This window comes from Loxodonta africana, chromosome 13 (assembly GCF_030014295.1).
Source record: "Loxodonta africana isolate mLoxAfr1 chromosome 13, mLoxAfr1.hap2, whole genome shotgun sequence".
Classification (NCBI taxonomy): domain Eukaryota; kingdom Metazoa; phylum Chordata; class Mammalia; order Proboscidea; family Elephantidae; genus Loxodonta; species Loxodonta africana.
The window spans coordinates 32,193,335-32,214,670 of NC_087354.1; the positions used below are offsets into that span (position 1 = coordinate 32,193,335).

General features: G+C 45.1%; 1 protein-coding gene across 1 annotated transcript in view; it reads right to left on the reverse strand.

Moving 5' to 3' along the window:
* The window catches only part of FSD2 (fibronectin type III and SPRY domain containing 2), a 30,438-nt gene that overhangs the window by 4,788 nt on the left and 4,314 nt on the right, over positions 1-21,336 (reverse strand). The window contains exons 3-10 of the mRNA XM_003413763.4: positions 20,879-21,109; positions 19,317-19,339; positions 18,059-18,180; positions 10,930-11,085; positions 8,017-8,151; positions 6,715-6,865; positions 5,339-5,472; positions 2,582-2,714 (exon numbers count right to left, since the gene is read on the reverse strand). Of these exons, the coding sequence (XP_003413811.1) occupies positions 2,582-2,714; positions 5,339-5,472; positions 6,715-6,865; positions 8,017-8,151; positions 10,930-11,085; positions 18,059-18,180; positions 19,317-19,339; positions 20,879-21,109 (1,085 nt within the window). The remainder of the gene's footprint in view (positions 1-2,581; positions 2,715-5,338; positions 5,473-6,714; positions 6,866-8,016; positions 8,152-10,929; positions 11,086-18,058; positions 18,181-19,316; positions 19,340-20,878; positions 21,110-21,336) is intronic.

Here is a 21,336-nt window from a genome sequence, read left to right on the forward strand (position 1 = left end):
TCACACTTCACCATCTTTCTGAAACTTAAATCTGATTATGTCATTCTCCTGCTTTACTCCTCCAGTAATTACCATCACACTAAAGGAGGCCAGGTAGTACAGTGATCAAGAGCTATGGCTGCTAACCAAAAGGTCAGCAGTTTGAATCCACCAGGCACTCCTTGGAAACCCTGTGGGCAGTTCCACTCTGTCCTATAGGGTTGCTATGAGTCAGAATCAATTTGATGGCAACAGGTTTAAAGGATAAAATCCAAACTTTTTTCACTGGACCTTATCCATCTTTCCTGCTTCATCTTCCCCCTCTTCCTATTATGGACCCTATACTACAGATGGGTTAAACTTCCCGTAGCTCTCCAAACGTGATCTTTCTGGAGCCCTTCTTTGGTAGATGCTGTTCTCTCTGCCTGGAATGCCTATCTGCCTTGTTGCCTCTCCAAGAAGCCTTCCTCCTTGAGGTTCCTACAGTGCCCTGTCCATCTCTTTTATATGTATATCTTTTACATGTGTCTCCCTCCCTTGTCTATATGAGCCTCAAGTGGGTAGGGACTGTATCTTCATCTCTCTACCCCCACACACAGCACAGCGTTTCACAGGGCAACAGATATACTGGTAATGGGACATTAAAATGGGACTCTCTAACTCAGCTCAGCTGAACACCAAAAAGCCAAGAACAAAACAATAGGTGGTAAGTACTCCCATATTTCAAGGTGAGATACTAGACCACCTAAGCAGGACTTGCAAAGGAGGTGGCCAAAACCTGGTTTTGCAACTTTTAGTGCAACATCTCAAGGTTGAAGTGGAAGGTACCTGAGGCTGAGTTGTCCCAGAGAAATTCTTATTCACACAAGGAAAGAGTGACATTAGGAGAGGTTTTTGGGTCAAAGGTGTATGTTTTCCAGAGACCAGCTGTGAATGGAACCCACCATCGGGGTGCTGTCCCAATGTTGTTTTGAGGGGATCCTGTCCAAGACTGCTTCCTGTGAGGGTCCAGGAGACCTTGGCAGAAAGTGGTGGGAGGTGCAGTGCTGGATGTAGAGGCTGATGGGTTGTGAGGGGCCACAGAGGGAGAGGGACTGTCTGTGTTAACAGTTGCAGCCAGAGGGGCCCAGTAGGGGAATTTCTAAGGAGCCCACAAAGGGGTGCGTAAGAAAAAGAGTCAGCTTTAAACATCTGCATTCGTGCCAATCATGTAAGACCTGTATTGCCATTCATGCCTCCTCCTCCCTGTCGACTCTGGGTTGAGTGGGCAGAGGCGAGAAAGGAGAAAGCTGTTTTCCACTGTAGCCTGTAGAGTCCTGCAACCTCACCCTAACACTTACATATGAATCAAAAACTCAAACCTGTTACCATTGAGTCAATTTTGACTCATAGTGACCCTAAAGGACAATAGAGCTGCCCCGTAGGCTTTCGAAGGTGCAGGTGGTGGATTTGAACTGCCGACATTTTGCTTAGCAGCCAAGCCCTTAACCACTGTGCCACCAGCGCTCCAACACTTATATATAAAAAAATATATATAGTAAGCATTTAACACATGTGCAGTAAAAAGGCCAGCAAGAAGCCAGGGTCAGAGGAGGAGCCAGTGGAGGGGGCAGTCCGTGATCCAGGCAGGAGGGCTGAACTGATTTTCCATAAGTGGTACTTCCGGCCTCCATAGGAGAGCCCTTTTCTTAGATAATCCTCTCACTCTAACATCAACCTACCAAGAAGCCTTTTTGCCCTGGCTACCAGGAAGCTGAACACTACTTTTACTGTGCACCCTGGAAAATGAACTAGCCCTTGACGTTAATGCCTGTGTTCTTTTTCTTCCATTGCTTTTTCTAGTTTAATATTGTATATTTGCACTGTATTCTAAGTCTCTTAAAAGTCTTTGGAAAGAAGTAAGGTATACATCAATCATTTCAACATTGATTGTCAGGTCCTAACAATAGCTAGACAGCCCTGCATCTTTGGTGGGCCATTCCTCCCTCAGGTTCACACACCAGCACAGTGGTGGCTTTAACTACCAACATTGGTATGGGCTCACTCCATTGCCAGGTTTTCACAAAGAGTCTTGTTATAAAACATGACAGCCTAGGAGAAAGAGCACTGAGACAGGCATTGGGAGCTCTGGTCCTTGCTTCTGTTCTTCCACCCCTGACAGCGAGAAGCCAATCTCATCACTTCATGACCTCTCAGACTCCCACGCCTCTGGCAGCCGAGTGCTTATCCTCTGGACACGCCACAAAGCACCCCTCTGCCTGCACCAGCCAGATGTCTTCTGCACGCCCCCTCTCGCTCCCCTCCCCGCTAAGCCCCTATCTTCTCATTCATTTCTGGAATTCCTTGTTCCCTTTGGATCTGTGGGGGCTCGGTAGTTAAGAGCTATGGCTGCCAACCAAAAGGTCAGCTGTTCAAATCCATCAGACGCTCCTCGGAAACTCTATGAGGCAGCTCTACTCCGTCCTATAGGGTCGCTATGAGTCGGAATCGACTCAATCGCAATGGTTTTTTTTTTTTTTTTTTTCCTTTCAGTTTGTTCCCTTTATCTGCCCTAAACTGATTTTACCTGAATGACAGTGTACATTTGAGACGTCCACAGTACCTGGTAAACTGGGTGTTGCTGGGTAGCTGTTCCCTTGCTGCGGCTTTCCTTTCGCTTCGTACAACTGTGTATCCATCTTCAGAAATGGTCAGCCAGGGATGGCAGGTGTCCTTGTTTAGGTGAAAGTAGCTGCCTGTGAGGGAAGGAAGTACGCAGCAGATCCCTAGCCAATCATTTCACTTCTTTCTCAGCCTTCGCCCTCCTTGTGGGCGGAGGGTTTTACTACACTTGCTAGCTTATCTTCCTGTATGCTACACGTAAACCTGGACTTTGCATAATAATAACAACCATATTAATAATGATGACAGTTAACATAAATTGAGTACTTATTATGTGCCTAGTACTGTGCTATGGGAGTCCTGGTAGCACAGTGGTTAAGTGCTCAGTTGTTAACTGAAAGTTTGACGGTTCGAGCCCACCAGCCACTCTGTGGGAGGAAGATGTAGCAGTCGACTTCCTAAAGATTAAAGCCTTGGAAACCCTATGCGTCAGTTCTGTAGGGTCGCTATTAGTCAGAATCAATTGGATGGCAATGGGTTTTTTTGGGTTATGATTTCTTTCCTTTTCTCCCGTTGCCCTAATTGAAAGTTGAATTTTGCTAATCCCTGTCAAATTGATAAGAATTCCCTTGATTTCTATCTCCCTTAGCAGGTAGGTTACAAAAACTCTTGTCCATGTGTAGGCATTTATAGCATAGTATTCAAGAGCACAGCCTCTGGAATCAGAGGGGTTTGAGGTTCAAATTTGAGTTCTATCATTTGCCAGCTGATTTCTTAAACACCTTGAGCTTCTGTTTCCTCATCTACAAAATGGGAATAATCATAGATGTTTCCAAGAGTAATTGTGAAGATTGAATAAGACTTGTAGACTGCTTACTTAGCACGGTACCTGGAGGGGAAAAAAAAACCCAAAACATTGCTGTAGAGTCCATTCCGACTCATTGCCACCCTATAGGACAGAGTAGAATTGCCCCATAGGGTTTCAAGGCTGTAATCTTTACAGGAACAGATTGCCACATCTTTCTCCTGCAGAGTGGCTGGTGGGTTCGAACCACCAACCTTTTGGTTAGCAGCCTAGCACTTAACCACTGAGCCACCAGCGCTCCTTATTTCGGAACATATAATTCATTATCACCTTTTAGCCAGGCTCTTCTTTTCTCAAGTTTGTATTAGAATAGGAGACCTCCCATTTTATCACTTCTCATTCGCTGAAACGCTAGTTCACAGAATTTCCATCAAGCTGCTCACAACTGCACAACTTGATGCTGCTGGAAATTTGATTTGTTACCAATCCAACTGGCAGGGGGGAGGTACTCCCCACCTTGCAACCAACACAAGGTGTGGCCCTTACTGCGTGTTCTCTAGTCCCAAACAAGAACCATTTTTGGATGGATAATGGTTTTGCTGATTCATGTTCATTCCTGTTTTTTTCATTATTAAATTCTTAAAAAAATTATTTGAACAAACTAATCCACAGAAGTCTGAATAATCGAGAGCTGGCTATACCTTTTTCTCTCTGTTTTCTTTTATTGAGACAGCCAGAATTTGACATTTCAAAACACCAAGTCAGCACAGGAAATTAGAGGTGCCAGCCAGCCAAAGGAAGCCCCCAATATAATATCAAAGAAAAACCTGAGTCCTAATCCCAGTGCTAACCCCTACTGACTCTGGGACCTTCCATGGCCATTTAACTTGGTTCTTCCAATCTGTGAAGTGGGGACAATAGATACCTTTTCTGCCAAATTCCTGGCATCAGAAAAGAAGACAAACTGACACAATGTTCCTCAGTGAAAGATCCCAGTCAAGGGAATATTGTCTCCTAAACTCTGGGGCCAGACTCACTGCTTCTGCTCCTTACCCAGTCAGCCTGAGCTGGATTTGTTCAGTGAGGTGTGGGAAGCACTACCTGCCTTCAGCACGCCCTGACAAACCTCAGACCCTGGAGCCACAGCAGTGCTGGGAGAACAGGAAACGTGCAGAATGTTTCTAGCCATGTCTCTGCTGACTCAAGACTGAGACATGAGATGTGACAGTTCTATGACATGCCGATGACCAGTGAGAAGGGGGAAGGAGCTAGAATTGGGGATGTGGACACCCACCAAACAAATCAAACCAACTGTCATCTAGTTGATTCGAACTCATGGCAACCCCATGTATACAAACTATAACTGTGCTCCATGGGTTTCAAGGCTGTGGCCTTTCAGAGGCTGATCAGCAGGACTTTCTTCTGAGACGCCTCTCGCTGGGTTCGAATCACCAGCCTTTTTGTTAGTAGTTGAACACTTAACCACTTTTGCCACCCAGGGACTCCTACTAGGGCCAGACAGGTCTAAGTTGGGCCTGTGGGTGGGGAGATGCTTGTGTTGACAGCAGGAACAGGGAGGTGAGCAAAGGCCAATGGCTCTTCCTGGGAATTTCATAAAGACCCCATCCCAGGGGTGATGTTCAACCTGTGTGAGATATGAAGTGGCTAGGCCATCCAGGTCCAGTGTGACAAGCGTTTAGTCTACCTGAGGGGTGTGGAGAAAGAAACCCAACAGCCTGGAAGCAAGGAGCCTTGAGTTCTAATACTTGCTTAGCCACTAACTTGCTTTGTGACTTGGACCTTCAGTCTCCCCATCTGTGATATGGGACCCCAGGGCATCGATGGCCCCTGCGCTCCATCCAGCCCTGCCTTGCCATGTTTCCATATCTATGCATACTCATCTGTTTCCAATGGAGTCATAGCAGCACTGGCTGTGTGGCCCAGGGCACAGACCTGTGGTATGGACTACAGCAGGCTTGCTCCTCGCACTGGGGCCTCCCACGTTGAGGGCTCTCACGTAGATCGTGTAGCTCTGCCTGGGCTGCAGCTGCACCAGGGACTCGCAGGTGGGGATGCCCACGACAGACCTGGGTAAGGAAGCAGAGCCGCAGTCACCATGCAGCTGGTGCAGTCCGAGCAGCTGGACTCAGTCTGAGCAGTCCAGGCATCTCGTTTGAAGCTGGAATTTTTAACTCACTTTTGTGCCCCCTGCCCTCTGACCCATAGCAGCACAGCCAAACCAAGCTTCGACTCCTGGGTGTTCCCTCTCACTTTTCTCACTTCGTTGTTACTCCTTGGGTTTGTGCCTATCTCCCCTCCCAAGATCCTCATCCTGGTTTCTGCAGCACCCAGAATGTGTTGACCGCTTCGTCAGTGGAGGCATGCATGCGGTAGAATCTAGTGTGTCCCCATCTGTCTGTTAGGATCATAACCGCTCCGAGGGCAGGGGCTGAGTACCCTTACCTTAGTACAGTGCTGAGCCCACACCAGGCCCTCAGTACATGTCTATGGATAAATGACTCTGATCAGAGCTGAAAGGGCCAGGCAGCCCATTTTACAGAAGCCCACTGCTGTGAATCCTGTGGCCCCCTATTCTTCTTGGGAATACTCCAATTTATTCAAATGGTCCTATACAGAAATGAAACCTGTTGCTGTGGAAAGTAGATTCTGACTTATGGTGATCCCATGTGTCATAGACTAAAACTGCCCCAGAGGGTCTTCTTGGCTGTAATCTTAACAGAAGTAAATCACCAGGCCTTTCTTCTGTGGTACAACTGGGTAGGTTCAAACCACCAATTTTTAAGATAGCAGTAGAGTACAAACTGTTTCCACCACCCAGGGACCTTATACACACCCAGAATTGCCAAAGATGATATTCTTGTGATTGCCAACTATTTCAGTTCTGCGAGACAGAGAAGTCTTCAGCATTTATGCCTTTGTTTTCTTCTTGTTTTTCATTTGTTTTTCCCACTCAACTGTCTGCTCCATAAAGGCAGAGAATTTGATTGCCTAGCTCACCAGTGCTGGCACAGGACCTGGCCCCACATAGGCGCTCGATACTTGTTAATGAATGGTAAACTTTAGTTGGGTTAAAAAAAAAAAAAAAACGAACTTGAGGTTTAAACTTTTATTCATTCACTCATTTTCACTCACCTTCAAGAATAGCACTCCAGCTACTTCTCACGAAAACTAAGCAACCTAAAATTAGGTTGACTAGGGCTGTATCACAAATTCTGACCTTCCCTTTAGATGCCATACCTTTCCTAAGCCCTGTTACTGTGTCAGGTGCTGAGGCCTCTGACGTCCAGCAAATGGCCCTTGTGACTCACTCAGTGACTCCTGAGGCTTCTGGTGTTTCTGCTTGGGTCAGCTCCACTGTGTACGAGTCCACAGGATTCAGGTTCCCAGATTCCCAGCAAATCAGTGCAGCCTCTTCACAGCTCCTTATCTCCTTGATTTTTATGATGGGAGGAGAAGGTGCTAAATGGGGGAGAAAGGGAGAGATGAGCAGCCACCTGTGCGTTTCCAGCCATTTGTTCAGAGCCAAGGACAAACATCTGCTTCTGGACAAAAAAGATTCAGTGCAATAAAAAAGCAAACCAGGGACTGCCTTTCAGATATTCCTGGAGTGGAGATTGTTTGCTGTTGTGTGTCATCGAGTTGATTCTGACTCATAGCAACCCTATAATAGGACAGAGTAGAACCGCCCCATAGGATTTCCTAGGCTGTAATTTTAATCTTTATGGAAGCAGACTGCCACATCTTCCTTGAAGTGGCTGGTGAGTTCGAACTGCTGACCTTTTGGTTAGCAGCTGAGCGCTTAACCATTGCACCACCACGGGTCCTTGGAGACCAGTTGCAAGGTTCAAATGAAAGTGTGACTGAGAGCAGCATCTTTGATATTTTGAGACCAACCATGAGAAAATATCTCTGCCATGTCAGGTGTTATGGATTGAATTGTGTTCTCCTAAAATTCGTGTTGGAATCCTAACCTCTGGACCTATGGATGTAATTCTGTTCGGAAATAGGGTTTTTGTTACATTAATGAGGCCATACCGGTCTAGAAGAAACCTGTTGTTATCGACTTGCTTCCGACTGGTAACGACCCCATAGGACAGAGTAGAACTGCCCCATAGTGTCTCCAAGGAGCAGCTGGTGGATTCAAACTGCTGGCTTTTTGGTGAACAGCCGAATGCTTAACCACTGCACAACCAGGGCTCCTACCAGTCTATGGTGGGTTCTAAATCTAATCACTTCTGAGTCATAAAAAGAACAGATTAGACACAGAAGCCCGCGTATACAAGGGGGAAGCAGATACCACGTGAGGATCACCAAGGAACCAAGGAACTCTGGAGCTACTGACAAGGAGGAAATTACTACAGCTGAGACCCTGATTGGGCTTTCAGCCTTCAGAACTATGAGAAAATGAGTTTCTGTTCTTTAAAGCCACCACCCTTGTAGTATTTCTGTTACAGCAGCACTAAGAAACTAAGACAACAGGCATGCAGATTAGTTTTATTAAATTAAAAAAAAGAAACACACTACTATTCCTCCCCTTCCAAATGAATTTAAGACCCCTGCCATGTCTAGAAGCGTGCAACTCCTTTGTCCCCGTGATGAAGGCCCATTACCTGTCATGTACATGGCACACTCGCTGGCAGGGCTGGTGCCAGCCCTGTTCTGAGCTGTGACCCAGAATTCATACTGGGTATTTGGCACAAGGTTTGTCACTGAGCAATATGTTTCTTTGACAGTCACTGTAAATGCTGGAAAAAAAAAAAAAAAGACAAGAATTCAATCCTAAAAATAGGCGGAATGGCTCCAAATTCAATACGCTGAATCCACTTACAAAAATGGCCACACATTCCTCCCATTCCTGGGTGCACACCCCACCGCATGTGACTTTTCTACTCCTTACATTAACAGGTGCAAGCTTGCTGGTTGTCCCTTGAGACCAGGCTTAGTCATGTGACTTGCTTTGGCCAATGGGATGATAGTAAGTGTGATGCAAACAGAGGCTGGGAAAATGTAGCACATACAGGCTTGACCTCTTGCTGCTGGGAACACTTCCACTACCATGTGAACATGGCTGTCTGGATGGTACAAATGGTTAAACACTCGGCTTCTGATCAAAAGATTAGATGTTGGAGCCCATCTAGAGGCTCGTTGGAAGAAACGCCTGGTAATCTGCCTCTGAAAAACCAGCCACTGAAAACTTTATGGAGCACAGTTCTACTCTGACACACGTGGGGTCACTATTAGTTGGACTTGATGGCAACTATTTTTGTTGTTGTTTTACCCTGTGAACAGGGCCAAGCCAGCCTCCTGGAGGATGAGAGACCACATGGAGGGAACCCTCAGTCATCCACGTCACCCCAGCCATCCCAGCTGAGGCCCCAGATAGGTAAGTAGGGCCATCCTAGGGCATCCAGCCCCAACCAAGGTGGCCCAGACCAGAAAAACTATCCAGCCAACCCAAAGAAGTGTGAGAAATAAATATTAGCCATTTCAAGCTACTAAATTGTGTGTCTGGGAATGTTGTTATGCAGACTGTTGTTCTTATGCAGCAAAAGCCAGCTGATACAAGCCCAAACCACCCAGACTCTTAAAAGGCAGTGATAACGCATCAATCCACCCTCTGGTATCAGTTCCTTATAACATTTAAAAGATCTTCATAAATTGTCACGACATAACCCCAACACAATGGCTTCTGTGTATCTGCAGAGGTGCCAGCAGGGTTGATTCGTGGCAAAAGCTATGATGAATCATATCTGATTCTTGGTCCCCAACCTCCTTTTTTTTTTTAATTTATTGTGCTTTAAGTGAAAGTTTACAAATCAAGTCAGTCTCTCATACAAAAACTTATACACACCTTGCTATGTACTCCTAGCTGCTCTCCCCCTAACGAGACAGCACAATCCTCCTCTCCACCCTCTATTCCCCGCGTCTATTCAATCAGCTTCTGTCCCCCTCTGCCTTCTCTTCTCGCCTCCAGACAGGAGTCGCCCAAATAGTCTCATGTGTCTCCTTGAACCAAGAAGCTCACTCCTCACCAGTATCATTATCTATCTTATAGTCCAGTCCAACCCGTCTGGAGAGTTGGCTTTGGGAGTGGTTCCAATCTTGGGTTAACAAAGGGTCCAGGGACTGTGACCTCCAGGATCTCCCTAGTCTCAGTCAGACCATTAAGCCTGGTCTTTTTATGAGAATTTGAGATCTGCATCTCACTGTTCTCCTGCTCCATCAGGGATTCTCTTTTGTGTTCCCTGTCAGAGCAGTGATCGGTGTTAGCCAGGCACCAGCTAACTCTTCTGGTCTCAGGCTGATGGAGTCTCTGGTTTATGTGGCCCTTTCTGTCTAGGGCTCATCTTTACCATATGTCTTTGGTGTTCTTCATTCTCCTTTGCTCCAGGTGGTCCAACCTCCTTTTCCAAAGCTCTCCCTCTGCCCCCTGTGCTTTCTTTATTCCTTACTCTGATCACTTCCACCCTTCCTCATCATGCCTTAAACTCACCCTGACTTTTCTCAAGGATTCCCTGTACTTCCTGGTCCCTGGGAAGAAACTCTGCCCTCACCTCCCAGTATTCAGAATCCTCTGCCTGCAAGGCCTGGTTCGATGAGCAGCGCTCTGGGCAGGGAGCCTGAAGGCAGCATTTTTGTCCTGGTGCTGCCATAACTCACTGTGTTCCCGTGGACAGCTCATTTCTCTCTGGCCTCAGTTTCTTCATCCATAAAATGGAGATCTATAAGTCCCTTTCCAGCCTGACTCCATACACACAGCACAGGTCCTGCTAGGCTGGTCCTGATCCCCTGGTCCCTTCAGATGCTCAGCTGGGGCCCTTGTGTTTCTCAACAGGAGAATGGTTTCTTGATTATTGGGGTTGGGGAGGGTTACCCCACCACTAGCCCCACACCAACCAGCCCCATTCCCTGGGAAGATGATGGTCCAGGGGCTGTCTGGAATGGTGGCCAGAGACCATTCCCAGGAGCTGTTGTGATCTGGGAATGTGGATCTGGTCATCAGCACATCTTCCAGGCAGCAGAGGCCCCTCATCCTTCATGGGGGTCTGCAGACCAGCCCTCTACTTGCTCCTGTAACACGGGATTGCTCTGAGAAGATCATGCTGGAGCTGCTGAAACTCACAGCCAGGGACTGCTCGAGCCCTGCCAGCCCAGCTGGCCCTCCTCAACAAGGGGCATCCCCAGTCCTTCCTGTACACTGCGTGGCGAGATACCCATCCCAAGCACAACTCTGACCTGCTGGCCTGTAGATACATTCCAAAGCCCTTAGCCTGGCCTCATGCCCACCTGGCCCCCACCCCCACCCCCCAGTCAAGCCACAACTCCCCTTCCAGCCCTTTCTGCCACTGCTATTTACCTGGCTGCATCCCACCCTTGGGCCAAACAGAACTCCTTGTGATTCCCAGATCACAACAGCTCCATGGAGCTGGGTTTGCAGATCCAGCCCACCTTCATTTTCCCAACTGCCAGGAAGGTAGGGCCCAGGTGTCTGTGAGCGGGAGTGCGTTCTGGCAGAGCCTCACCTGCCTGGTCCTCCTGGGGCGAGCCGTCTCGCACTGGCCGGCAGGACAGCTGGTAGCTCTCCACAGTGTCATCAGAGTATAAGCTCCAGCACACTCGGACTGAGGAGCCTGTGGCTGAGTTTGGGGCCTGTGGGTTTATCACTGGTGCAGAAGGAGCTAGAAAAGGAAAAGGAGGGGAAAAACTAGAAACAAATGAGAAGCCTTAAGTAGAAGTATGGGATGAGCAGGCCCTTCCACAGGACCACTTGCCACTTCCCATTTGTGGCCTTTGGGCATGGAAGAGGTAGCCCGCCCAGAGTGGACAGGGAAGGGAAGGCAAAACCTTCCAACCATGAGCCTGCAAGGAATGACCAGTAATCCATTCCTGCTCTGACAAATCTACGAACCCTCAGGGAAGAGTGGGCAGTGACAGTGGTAGTCTGTCAGTCCTGCCCCGGGTCGTGGCTTTTCTGGCCCTTCTATGCCAACTGAACAGACAGTATGATGAGGACTACAGCACTACTGCCCCCAGTACTGGTGTGGCCAAAGGGCAAGAAGCCTTCAACAAGGACACCCTGCTTCTACTGGCAGAGCTGCCCAGCAACCATCTTCCACGTTACAATGAGAGAACGTCGGGATTGGCCAATTGTGCTTTTCAGAACCAACTTCTTCAGAGTCTATCAAGTTTATTTTTTTCTTCTCTGTAGATTAATACCTTGGCCTTCCCCACCCCCACACAGACACACACACAATCAAGAAGAAAATCAAGGAGTGTTTTTCCTCCACAATTCTCTTCTCATGGAAACACCTCCCTCCATCCCAGGCTTTTAAGAATATCTTTAGTATCAAAGCTTGAATTCAATCAGTTCAAGTAAGAGCACAGCTTAAACTTAAAGGAATTCCCTTTGCTGTGTTCAGTCCTTTCGTTTCTGGTCAGGAGCCGTGTGATGGTTAATGTTGTTAACATGGCTAGGCTATAATTCCCAGTGGTTTGGCAGACACTATGTAATCACTTTACATTTTGTGATCATCGGATGTGAGCAGCCAATCAGTTGAAGGGGGTGTTTCCTTGGGGGTGTGGCCTGCCCGCAGTATACAAATGAATGTTCTGGCAAAACTCGCTGTCTTTCTTGACTCCATACTCTTCTCATTGCCTGACCTCTGGTTCTTGGGACATAAGTCTGCAGAAGTCTCTGGCCTGCTGCCTGACCTACAGATTTTGGGTTCATCAACTCCTGCAAACACCTGAGCCAGCAGAGGTCATCAACTTGTCACTGACCCACAAATTTGGAACTTGCCAGCCCCCACAACTGTGTGAGCCATTTCCTTCGAGTAAATTTCTCTATGTATTTACATATGCTTCACTGTTTTTGCTCCTCTAGAGAACCCATGGAGCCCTGGTGGGGCAGTGGTTAAGAGCTGCTAACCAAAAGGTCAGCAGTTCAAACCTACCAGCTGTTCCTTGGAAACCCTATGGGGCAGTTCTGCTCTGTCCTATAGGGTCAGTATGAGTTGGAATTGACTTGACGGCAACAGATTAGAGAACCCAGACTAAGACAGGCTAGAAGGCCATGACATGAGAAAGGAAGACAGAGAATTGATATCCCCACAAGACAAATTTTAGATGCATGGAAGATGCCCTTCTATACAGTCTTGTCGCCAAAAGATGAGTGCAAGGGGAGGGATGGCTCTGGGAGTTGTTAGACACCTCAGGAGGCAACTGATGCAAGCAGGAGGGAGGGGGTCCACAAGGGGTCTGGACACAAGGAGGTGAAGAATAACTGTCAGTGTCTCTCAAGGACTGATGTGATTGATAATGCTTTTCCTTCCAAATGATTATTGTTAGCTGCTGCCAAGTAGGCCCCCACTCATGGCAGCCCCGTGCACAATAGGATCAAACCATTGTGATCCATAGGGTTTTCACTGGCTAATTTTCAGAAGTAGATTTCTGGGCCTCTCTTCCTCATCTGTGTTAGTCTGAAATCTCTGAAACCTGTTCAACATCATAGCAAAATGCAAGCCTCCACTTACAGACAGGTGGTGGCTATGAAAGAGGTCTCCAAATGACCAGACCTGATTATTTTGGCAGAATTATCTTTGTTGTTGTTGTTAGGTGCCATCTAGTTGGTTCCAACTCATAGTGACCCTATTTATAACAGAACGAAATACTGCCTGGTCCTGCACCATCCTGACAATCGTTATGCTTGAGCCCATTTGCAGCCACTGTGTCAATCCATCTTTTTGAGGGTCCTCCTCTTTTTCACTGACCCTCTACCTTACCAAGCATGATGCGCTTTTCCAGGGACTGCTCCGTCCTGATAATATGTCCAAAGTACATGAGACAAAGTCTTGCCACCCTCACTTCCAAGGAGCATTCTGGCTGTACTTCTTCCAAGAAATACTTGTTCATTCTTTTGGCAGTCCATGCTGTATTCAGTATTCTTCACCAACACCATAATTCAAAGGCATCAGTTCTTCTTTTGGTCTGCCTTATTCAATGTCCAGCTTTCACATGCATATGAAACAACTGAAAATACCATGTCTTGGGTCAGGCACACCTTAGTCTTCAAGGTGACACCTTTGCTTTTCAACACTTCAAAGACGTCTTTTGCAGCAGATCTGCCCAATGCAATATGTGCTTTGATTTCTTGACTTCCCTGGGTGCTGATTATGGATCCAAGTAAAATGAAATCCTTTACAACATCAGGCTTTTCTCCATTTATCGTGATGTTGCTTATTGGTCCAGTTGTGAGGATTTTTGTTTTCTTTATATTGACGTATAATGCATACTGAAGGCTGTGGTCTTTGATCTTCATCAGTAAGTGCTTCAAGTCCTCTTCACTTTCAGCAAGCAAGGTTGTGTCATCTGCATATCGCAGGTTGTTAACAAGTCTTCCTCCATTCCAGATGTCCTGTTCTTCACAGAGTCCAACTTCTTGGATTATTTGCTCAGCATACAGATTGAGTAAGTATGGTGAAAGGATACAACTTGGACACACATCTCTCCGGATTTTAAACCACAGAGTATCCCCTTGTTCTGTTCAAATGACTGCCTCTTGGTCTATGTATCAGTTCTGCAAGAGCACAAAAAAGTGTTCTGTAATTTCCCTTCTTCGCAATGTTATCCATAATTTGTTATCATTCACACAGCTGAATGCCTTTGCATAGTCAATAATATACAGGTAAACATTTTTCTGGTATTCTCTGCTTTCAGCCAAGATCCATCTGACATCAGCAATGATATCCCTCATTCCACATCCTCTTCTGAGTTTGGCTTGACTTTCTGACAGTTCCCTGTCTATGTACTACTGCAACTGTTAATTATCTTCAGCAAAATTTTACTTAGGAGTGATATTAATGATATTATTCAATAATTTCTGCATTCTGTTCAATAACTTTTCTTTGGAATGGGCACAAATATGGATCTCTTCCAGTCATTTGTCCAGGTAGCTGTCTTCCAAATTTCTTAGCATAGGCGAGTGAGCACCTCCAGTGCTACATCTGTCTGTTGAAACATCTCAATTGGTATTCTGTCAATTCCTCGAGCCTTGTTTCTCACCATTGCCTTCAGTGCAGCTTGAACTTCTTCCTTCAATACCATTCGTTCTTGATCATATGCTACCTCCTGAAATGGTTGAATATTGACCAATTTCTTTTTGGTACAGTGATTGTATATTCCTTCCATCTTCTTTTGATGCTTCCTGTATTGTTCAATGTTTTGCCCGTAGAATTCTTCGAAAATGCAACTCCAGGCTTGAATTTTCTCTTCAGTTCTTTCAGCTTGGGAAATGCTGAGTGTGTTCTTCACGTTTGGTTTTCTAACTCCAGGTCTTTGCATATTTCATGATAATACTTTACTTTGTCTTCTCAAGCTACCCTTGGAAATCTTCTGTTCAGCTCTTTTACTTCGTCATTGCTTCTGTTCGCTTTAGCTACTTTACATTCAAGAGCAAGTTTCAGAGTCTCTTCTGACATCCGTTTCGGTCTTTTCTTTCTTTCCTGTCTTTTTACTGACCTTTTGCTTTCTTCATGTATGATGTCCTTGATGTCATTCCACAACTCATCTGGTCTTTGGTAATTAGTGTTCAATGTGTCAAAACTATTCTTGAGATAGTCTCCAAATTCCGATGGGATATACTCACAATCATATTTTGACTCTCGTGAATTTGTTCTAATTTTCTTCAGCTTCAACTTGAACTTGCAAATGAGCAATTAATTGTCTGTTCTGCAGTTGGCCGCTGGCCTTTTCTGACTGAAGATATCGAGCTTTTCCATTGTCTGTTTCCACAGACATAGTCAATTTGATTTCTGTGTACCCCATCTGATAGGTCCACATGTATAGTTACTGTTTCTGTTGTGAAAACAAGTATTTGCAATGAATAAGTCATTGGTCTTGCAAAATTCTATCATGTGATCTCTGTCATCCTTTCTATCACCAAGGCCATACTTTCCAACTACTGATCCTTCTTTGTTTCCAATTTTATTGTTCCAATCACCAGTAATTATCAATGGATCCTGATTGCATGTTCGATCAATTTCAGACTGCTTAAGTTGGTAAAAATCTTCATTATCTTCATCTTTGGCATTAGTGGTTGGTAAGTAAATTTGAATAATAGCCATATTAACTGGTCTTCCTTGTAGGCATGTGGATATTATCCTATCACTGACAGTGTTGTACTTCAGGATAGATCTTGAAACATTCTTTTTAATGATGAATGCCATGCCATTCTTCTTTGATGTGTTATTCCTGGCATAGTAGACCATATGAATCTCCGATTCAAAATGGCCAATACCATTCCATTTCAGCTCCCTAACCCCTAGTATATCAATGTTATACATTCCATCCCATTTTTGATGACTTCCAATTTTCCTAGATTCATACTCGGTACATTACACATTCCAATTATTAATGAATATTTGCAGCTGTTTCTTCTCATTTTGAGTTGTGCCAAATCAGGAGATGAAAGTCCTGAAAGCTTTACCCCATGTACGTCATTAAGGCTGGCTCTACTTTGAGGAGGCAGCTCTTCCCCAGTCATATTTGGAGTGCCTTCCAACCTGAGGGGCTTATCTTCAGGCAGTATATCAGACAATGCTCCCTTGCTATTCATAAGGTTTTTACTGGCCAATTTTTTCAGAAGTAGGCTGCCAGGTCCTTCTTAATCTGTCTTAATCTGGAAGCTCTGCTGAAACCTGTCCACCATGGGTGACCCTGTCGGTATTTGAAATACTGGTGGCATAGCTTTCAGCATCATAGCAACACATAAGCCACCACAGTACGACAAACTGACAGACAAGTGGTAGAGAACTATCCTAACAGGGGAAAAGGACCATCCAATGGGCATCATAGCTCCGTAAAATCTTCCTTTGACCCAATGAGTCTAAGAGTGGCCCCAAAGATTTATTAAGGATGGTTTGTAATGATGAAAAATCTAGAAATGAATGTTTCAACAATAATTTAGGACTAATATAAACAAATTAAGGTACTTCCATGTAATATAATTCTTATATAGTCATTAAGATGATATTAGAGAAGAATTTACCTTTTTGAGAAAATATTCATTATAATTGCTGAAAAAAAAGCACATTATAAAACAGCATGATTCATTAAGCAGATTAAAACCAGCATGATCCCATTTTTATTTTAAAAATATAGGCAAAGGAAAAAATTGAAATGATATACACAACATTGTTTACAATCACATTGTTGGGTGTTGATAAGGAAGGGAAAGTGAATAAAGAAGTCTGAATTCTAGTACTATTGTAAGAAATAAGTAATCACAGTAATATTTTAAACAGTTACCTACTACTGTGTGATGTGTTGTACATATATTTCTTCATTTAAGTCTCACCATGTCCCCATGAGGCATTATAATGTCCATTTTACAGGTGAGGAAACCAAGGCTCAGAGAGGTTAGGTAAATTGTTCAATGTCACAGAGTTAAAAATGGCAGAACTGGGATTCTCACCCAGCTCTATATACTAAACAGCTTCCTAGGTGACCAAAAAGCATGTGATCAGTGTCAACAAGTAAGAAATTATACTCTGTTAAAGGAGATTATTGAAGATTCAAAACAGTTGAACGGGGGACATGTCTGATCTCACCAAACACTCTAAAATGGTAGAGACACAGAGGAATATTTATGAAATAAAATACAACATCTGACTGGAAGTTGTGAGATTGGGTAACCAAAAGGAGGAGGGACAACTCGGAGTGGGGTGGGGGTAGGGGGACTTGACAGTGATTGGTTGGAAACATTGAATGTGGGCTATTTGGATTGATTCCTTTAAATATATGACTAAGGGGGGTTTTACAGCGTGGTCATAAGGTAATTATCTTAAAACATTTTCTGATGGCTGCTGAGGGGGTTCCTGATAAGGGTCTTGTGTCAAGACCCTCCCTCAGGAACATTCTTTCCACATCATTAGTTTAACCACAGAGAAAAAAATTTACCTTTGTTTTATACTTAAGTCTGACTAATGGTTTAAGGGTTACAGGGGAAATAAGTAAAAGCTAAGATGGAATCAAGGCTCAGTCCTGGGCCTAGCATTCTGATAGGAGTTAGGTACCTCAACTTTGAAACTCTCACACATCAGCCTGCCTCTCTCCAGGAGGAACATAAATATTACACTTAAGAAAAAAAATTTGGCTGCTTGCTTGGTGTAAATTCAGCAGGAAGGCAGGTGCTTATGAAGCTGAGAGGGCTGCAAATGGAACACATTTTAATGGTACCTGGGGCCAAATACTGAGGCCCTAAAACAGTGAAAGTGGACACTTACCTCTGGGAGATGGCCTCTGTTCTAACCCTTACAAAACATAAAAATAAAAACACACAATTACAGGGAAAAAAGTACCTGTTTCTAAATCTTTATGATTTCTTTAGCCTTTGAAGTTTTTTACTTAGAGCTTACAAAAATCTGAAATTGCCATGAAGTATGTACAGGGGTGGAATCCCTGGGTGGTGCAAACAGATAACACATTTAGCTGCTAACCGAAAGATTGGAGGTTCAAATCTACCCATAGGCACCTCTGAAAAAATCAGCCATTGAAAACCTTACGGAGCACAGTTCTACTCTGATACACATGGGGTTTGCATGACTTGGAGTCAACTTGAAGGCAGTTGGTTTGGTTTGGATGTAAGCTATGCACCTGGGATGATGTTAATGGAATCCATCAGCTGCTCCACGTCTGAGAAGTCCAAGTTCTGGTCTTCAAAGTCAGGCTGGGTAGAAAGTTCCACGTCTGTTTTTGTTTTCAGAAATTTCCCAAGTCTGTTGGTATAAAAAGACAGATTCACAAGAATGGAGGGGCATTCTCCTTAGAGTATGTCTGTAGTGCTGGGTCACTAGGAATAAAGGAAGAGGGCCTCTTTGCTGAACTGTTTTCTTTATTTTAACATGTTGTTGGCTGCCTTCTACCATCTGCTTTGGTGACTGACCTAAAAGGTCATCAGTAGGGGTGGGTGGGGTTGGTTTGTGCCTTTCAGGGGAAGGAGCAGAGACAGGGGTGTGTCTGAGGGGTTCCTGACCATGGAATCCAGATCCACACCCTCTGGAAGATCCTTGAAGTGCCGACCATGGAAAATTCCATGCCCACGCCACCCCAGGCCCCAAGCCATTCAGAGGGCACATGCTAAGGCTCAGACTCTATGGGGCTTCCTTTTCGCATGGCCAAGTGCTGTGAAATTGCTGACTGTGGCACAGGGCTCTGGGTCTCCATGGACCTGCTTCCCAGCAGTCAGAGGGTTTGCAAGGGGCAAAGGCAGAGTTGAAACCAAGTCTGCCTTTTGCCAAAACCCATCTCTTAACCCTTGTATCTTTGACCTTCTATGTTCATGTTGCTTTACAAACATTGTCTTATTTACTGATTGCAAAACTATCCCTGTTTGTAGATAAGGAGTTGACTTGTCCAATGTCATAGTGGTAGCAAGATTTGAACTCCTGTCTGACTGACTCTAAAAACATGTGTGCTTTCTCTGGCCCCAACAGTCTGGGCAGTCACAGCCTCTCCAGATTCAGTTCCCTCCGAGGTCAAACAAGTGACTTGCAGAGGAGATCTGACCTTAGGCTTGCGGCTGGGCCTCACCATACACTCTCTTCCAGCCTTGAGGTTTTGACATTTGAGACTAGAGGCTCCTCATGAACCCACACCATCTAAGAAGCCTCCACTCCAAAGCCAGTACTATTTTATTCTTAAGGTCAGACACAAAAGCTGAAACTGTAATCATATAAATCCATTGAAACCAAATCCATTGCCGTCGAGTCAGTTCCAACTCCTAGTGACCCTATAGGGTTTCCAAGGAGCAGCTGGTGGATTTGAACAGCTGACCTTTATGGCTGGAAATCATATAGCAAATCTGGATATCTAGAGGTGGAAAATAAAATACATGTCAGAACAAAAGTATTACCTGTCAGCCATAATCACTGCATCCTAAAAGGAACAGAAAAGGAGAACATGTTAAATTGTCTTTGGAAATAAATTTCTTTCTCAAACTAGATAGTAATATAAGGATGTTTTTAAAACTTAGAATTAAAGGAAAAGAAAAAAACCAGCCTGAAGTAATCAGCCATATCTCATCACCTGTGCATTTTCTTCCATATTTTATGTGATTGCACTTGCAGCCACATAGTTTATATCTGCTGCTTTTTCCCGTCAACATTTTGTAAGCTCTTTCCACAGGACAAATGGTCTTCTGGACCATCAACGGGAAAGACTGCATAACAGTGCAATGAGTGGAAACTCCATCATTTACTTAGCTGTTCCTTCATTGTTGGATATTTTGGTTGTTTTCCATTTTTCGCCATTATAAATAATGGTGAGAAGAACATCTTTATGTATATTACTTTTTCCTCATCCTGGATTATGTCGTTGATCTACAGTGGAACCTGGTTCAAAAGGCATGTATGGCTCTAACGGTGCCAAATCTCTTTCCTGCTTTAGTCATGGGTCCTTCCCCCCAGGCACGGCAGGAAGGAGAGGCTGCTGGACTTTGAGGTATGAAGAATGAGGGGCCACACTTGACAGCCACAGAAATATGGAAGTTTCGGGTCCCTCCCCCACGTCCTGACACCACATCTGCCCCCATATTCCTGTGGGACCTTGTGAAGAAAGGGGACTCCCGTTCTGAGACTGAAACTCCCACAGCCAGCTGCGAAAGGGCTTTGTGATTTTGAGAAAATTAATGCATTTTATGCATTTCTGAGTTTATGAAGTAAGACTTAGAGCTTGTACATTTTTAGCTAGAGGACAGTAGTCGTTCAGTGGTAGAATTCTGACCTTCTATGTGGGAGTCCGGGGTCTGATTCCCGGCCAAGGCACCTCAAGTGCAGCCACCACCTGCCTGTCAGTGGAGGCTTGTGTGTTGCTATGATGCTGAACAGGATTCAGTGGAGCTTCCAGACTAAGACAAACTGGGAAGAAAGGGCTGGCAATCTATGTCTGAAAATCAGTGAGTGAAAACTCTATGGATCACAATGGTCCAATTCCGTTGTGCATGGGGTTGCCATAATGGGGGCCAACTTGATGGCAGCTAATGACAACAACAACACACTTGTATCTGGGAAATTTGATGTGCCTTTTTAGCCTGGACAACTTTCTCCTCAGAGCTCTAAAGGGCTATCCGAGGTGGCCAGAAAACTCTCAGGACGCTGTCTTTGCTCAGCTCTAGGATGAGGGGACAGGTCTGTGGGTAACCAGAACAGAGGGGCAAAGACTCTGCTGTTACCTCAGCAACGGTAGAGGGAATGGGTCAGCAACTTGTGAGCCTTCTCTGCCACTCACGGTGTAGCTATGCTGAGAGAGAGGGTGACAACTTCACCATCATGAACATCCAAAGGAATCAAATGGATGCTGACTGTCAACATCAGTTCTGACACCACCAGGTGGGAAGAGGACAACCTAGCCTACCCCAGCCCTAACTGTCATTCCAGTTCATTATTTCATTTCTTTTCTTTGCATTTCATTACTGACCTTTATGAAATCGACCTTCTCCTCATGACACATCTCCTCTACCGTTTCCATCAGTTCTTTACAGGTTTCAAGATTTTCTCCACAGCTGACCAGCTGACCATACAAGGCTTGCAGCTTCTCTTTCTTTTTCTCCCCCAGAGCTTGTATTTTTTCTTCATATTTTTGAGCAAGTGTTTCTAAGATTTCATTGTAATGTGACTCAAAGTTTTGTTCTTGTCTTCCAAAATTCTCCTGCAAGACAGTTGACCTCAGTCATCATTTCTGTGCATGTGGTGTGTCAGCCACAGTCATTAGAAAGTGCATCTGTCCAGGGCTGTTTTAGCCCCTCAGCCTTATCATCTCCCTTCAGGATGCTGGGGTAGACCCTGAGGGAGCTAGGACACAGGAGTCTTCAGCCTAGTACTCTGCGGTTAACATGAAGTCCTGCTTTCTTTCCTGGCAGCATTTGGCAATCCTCT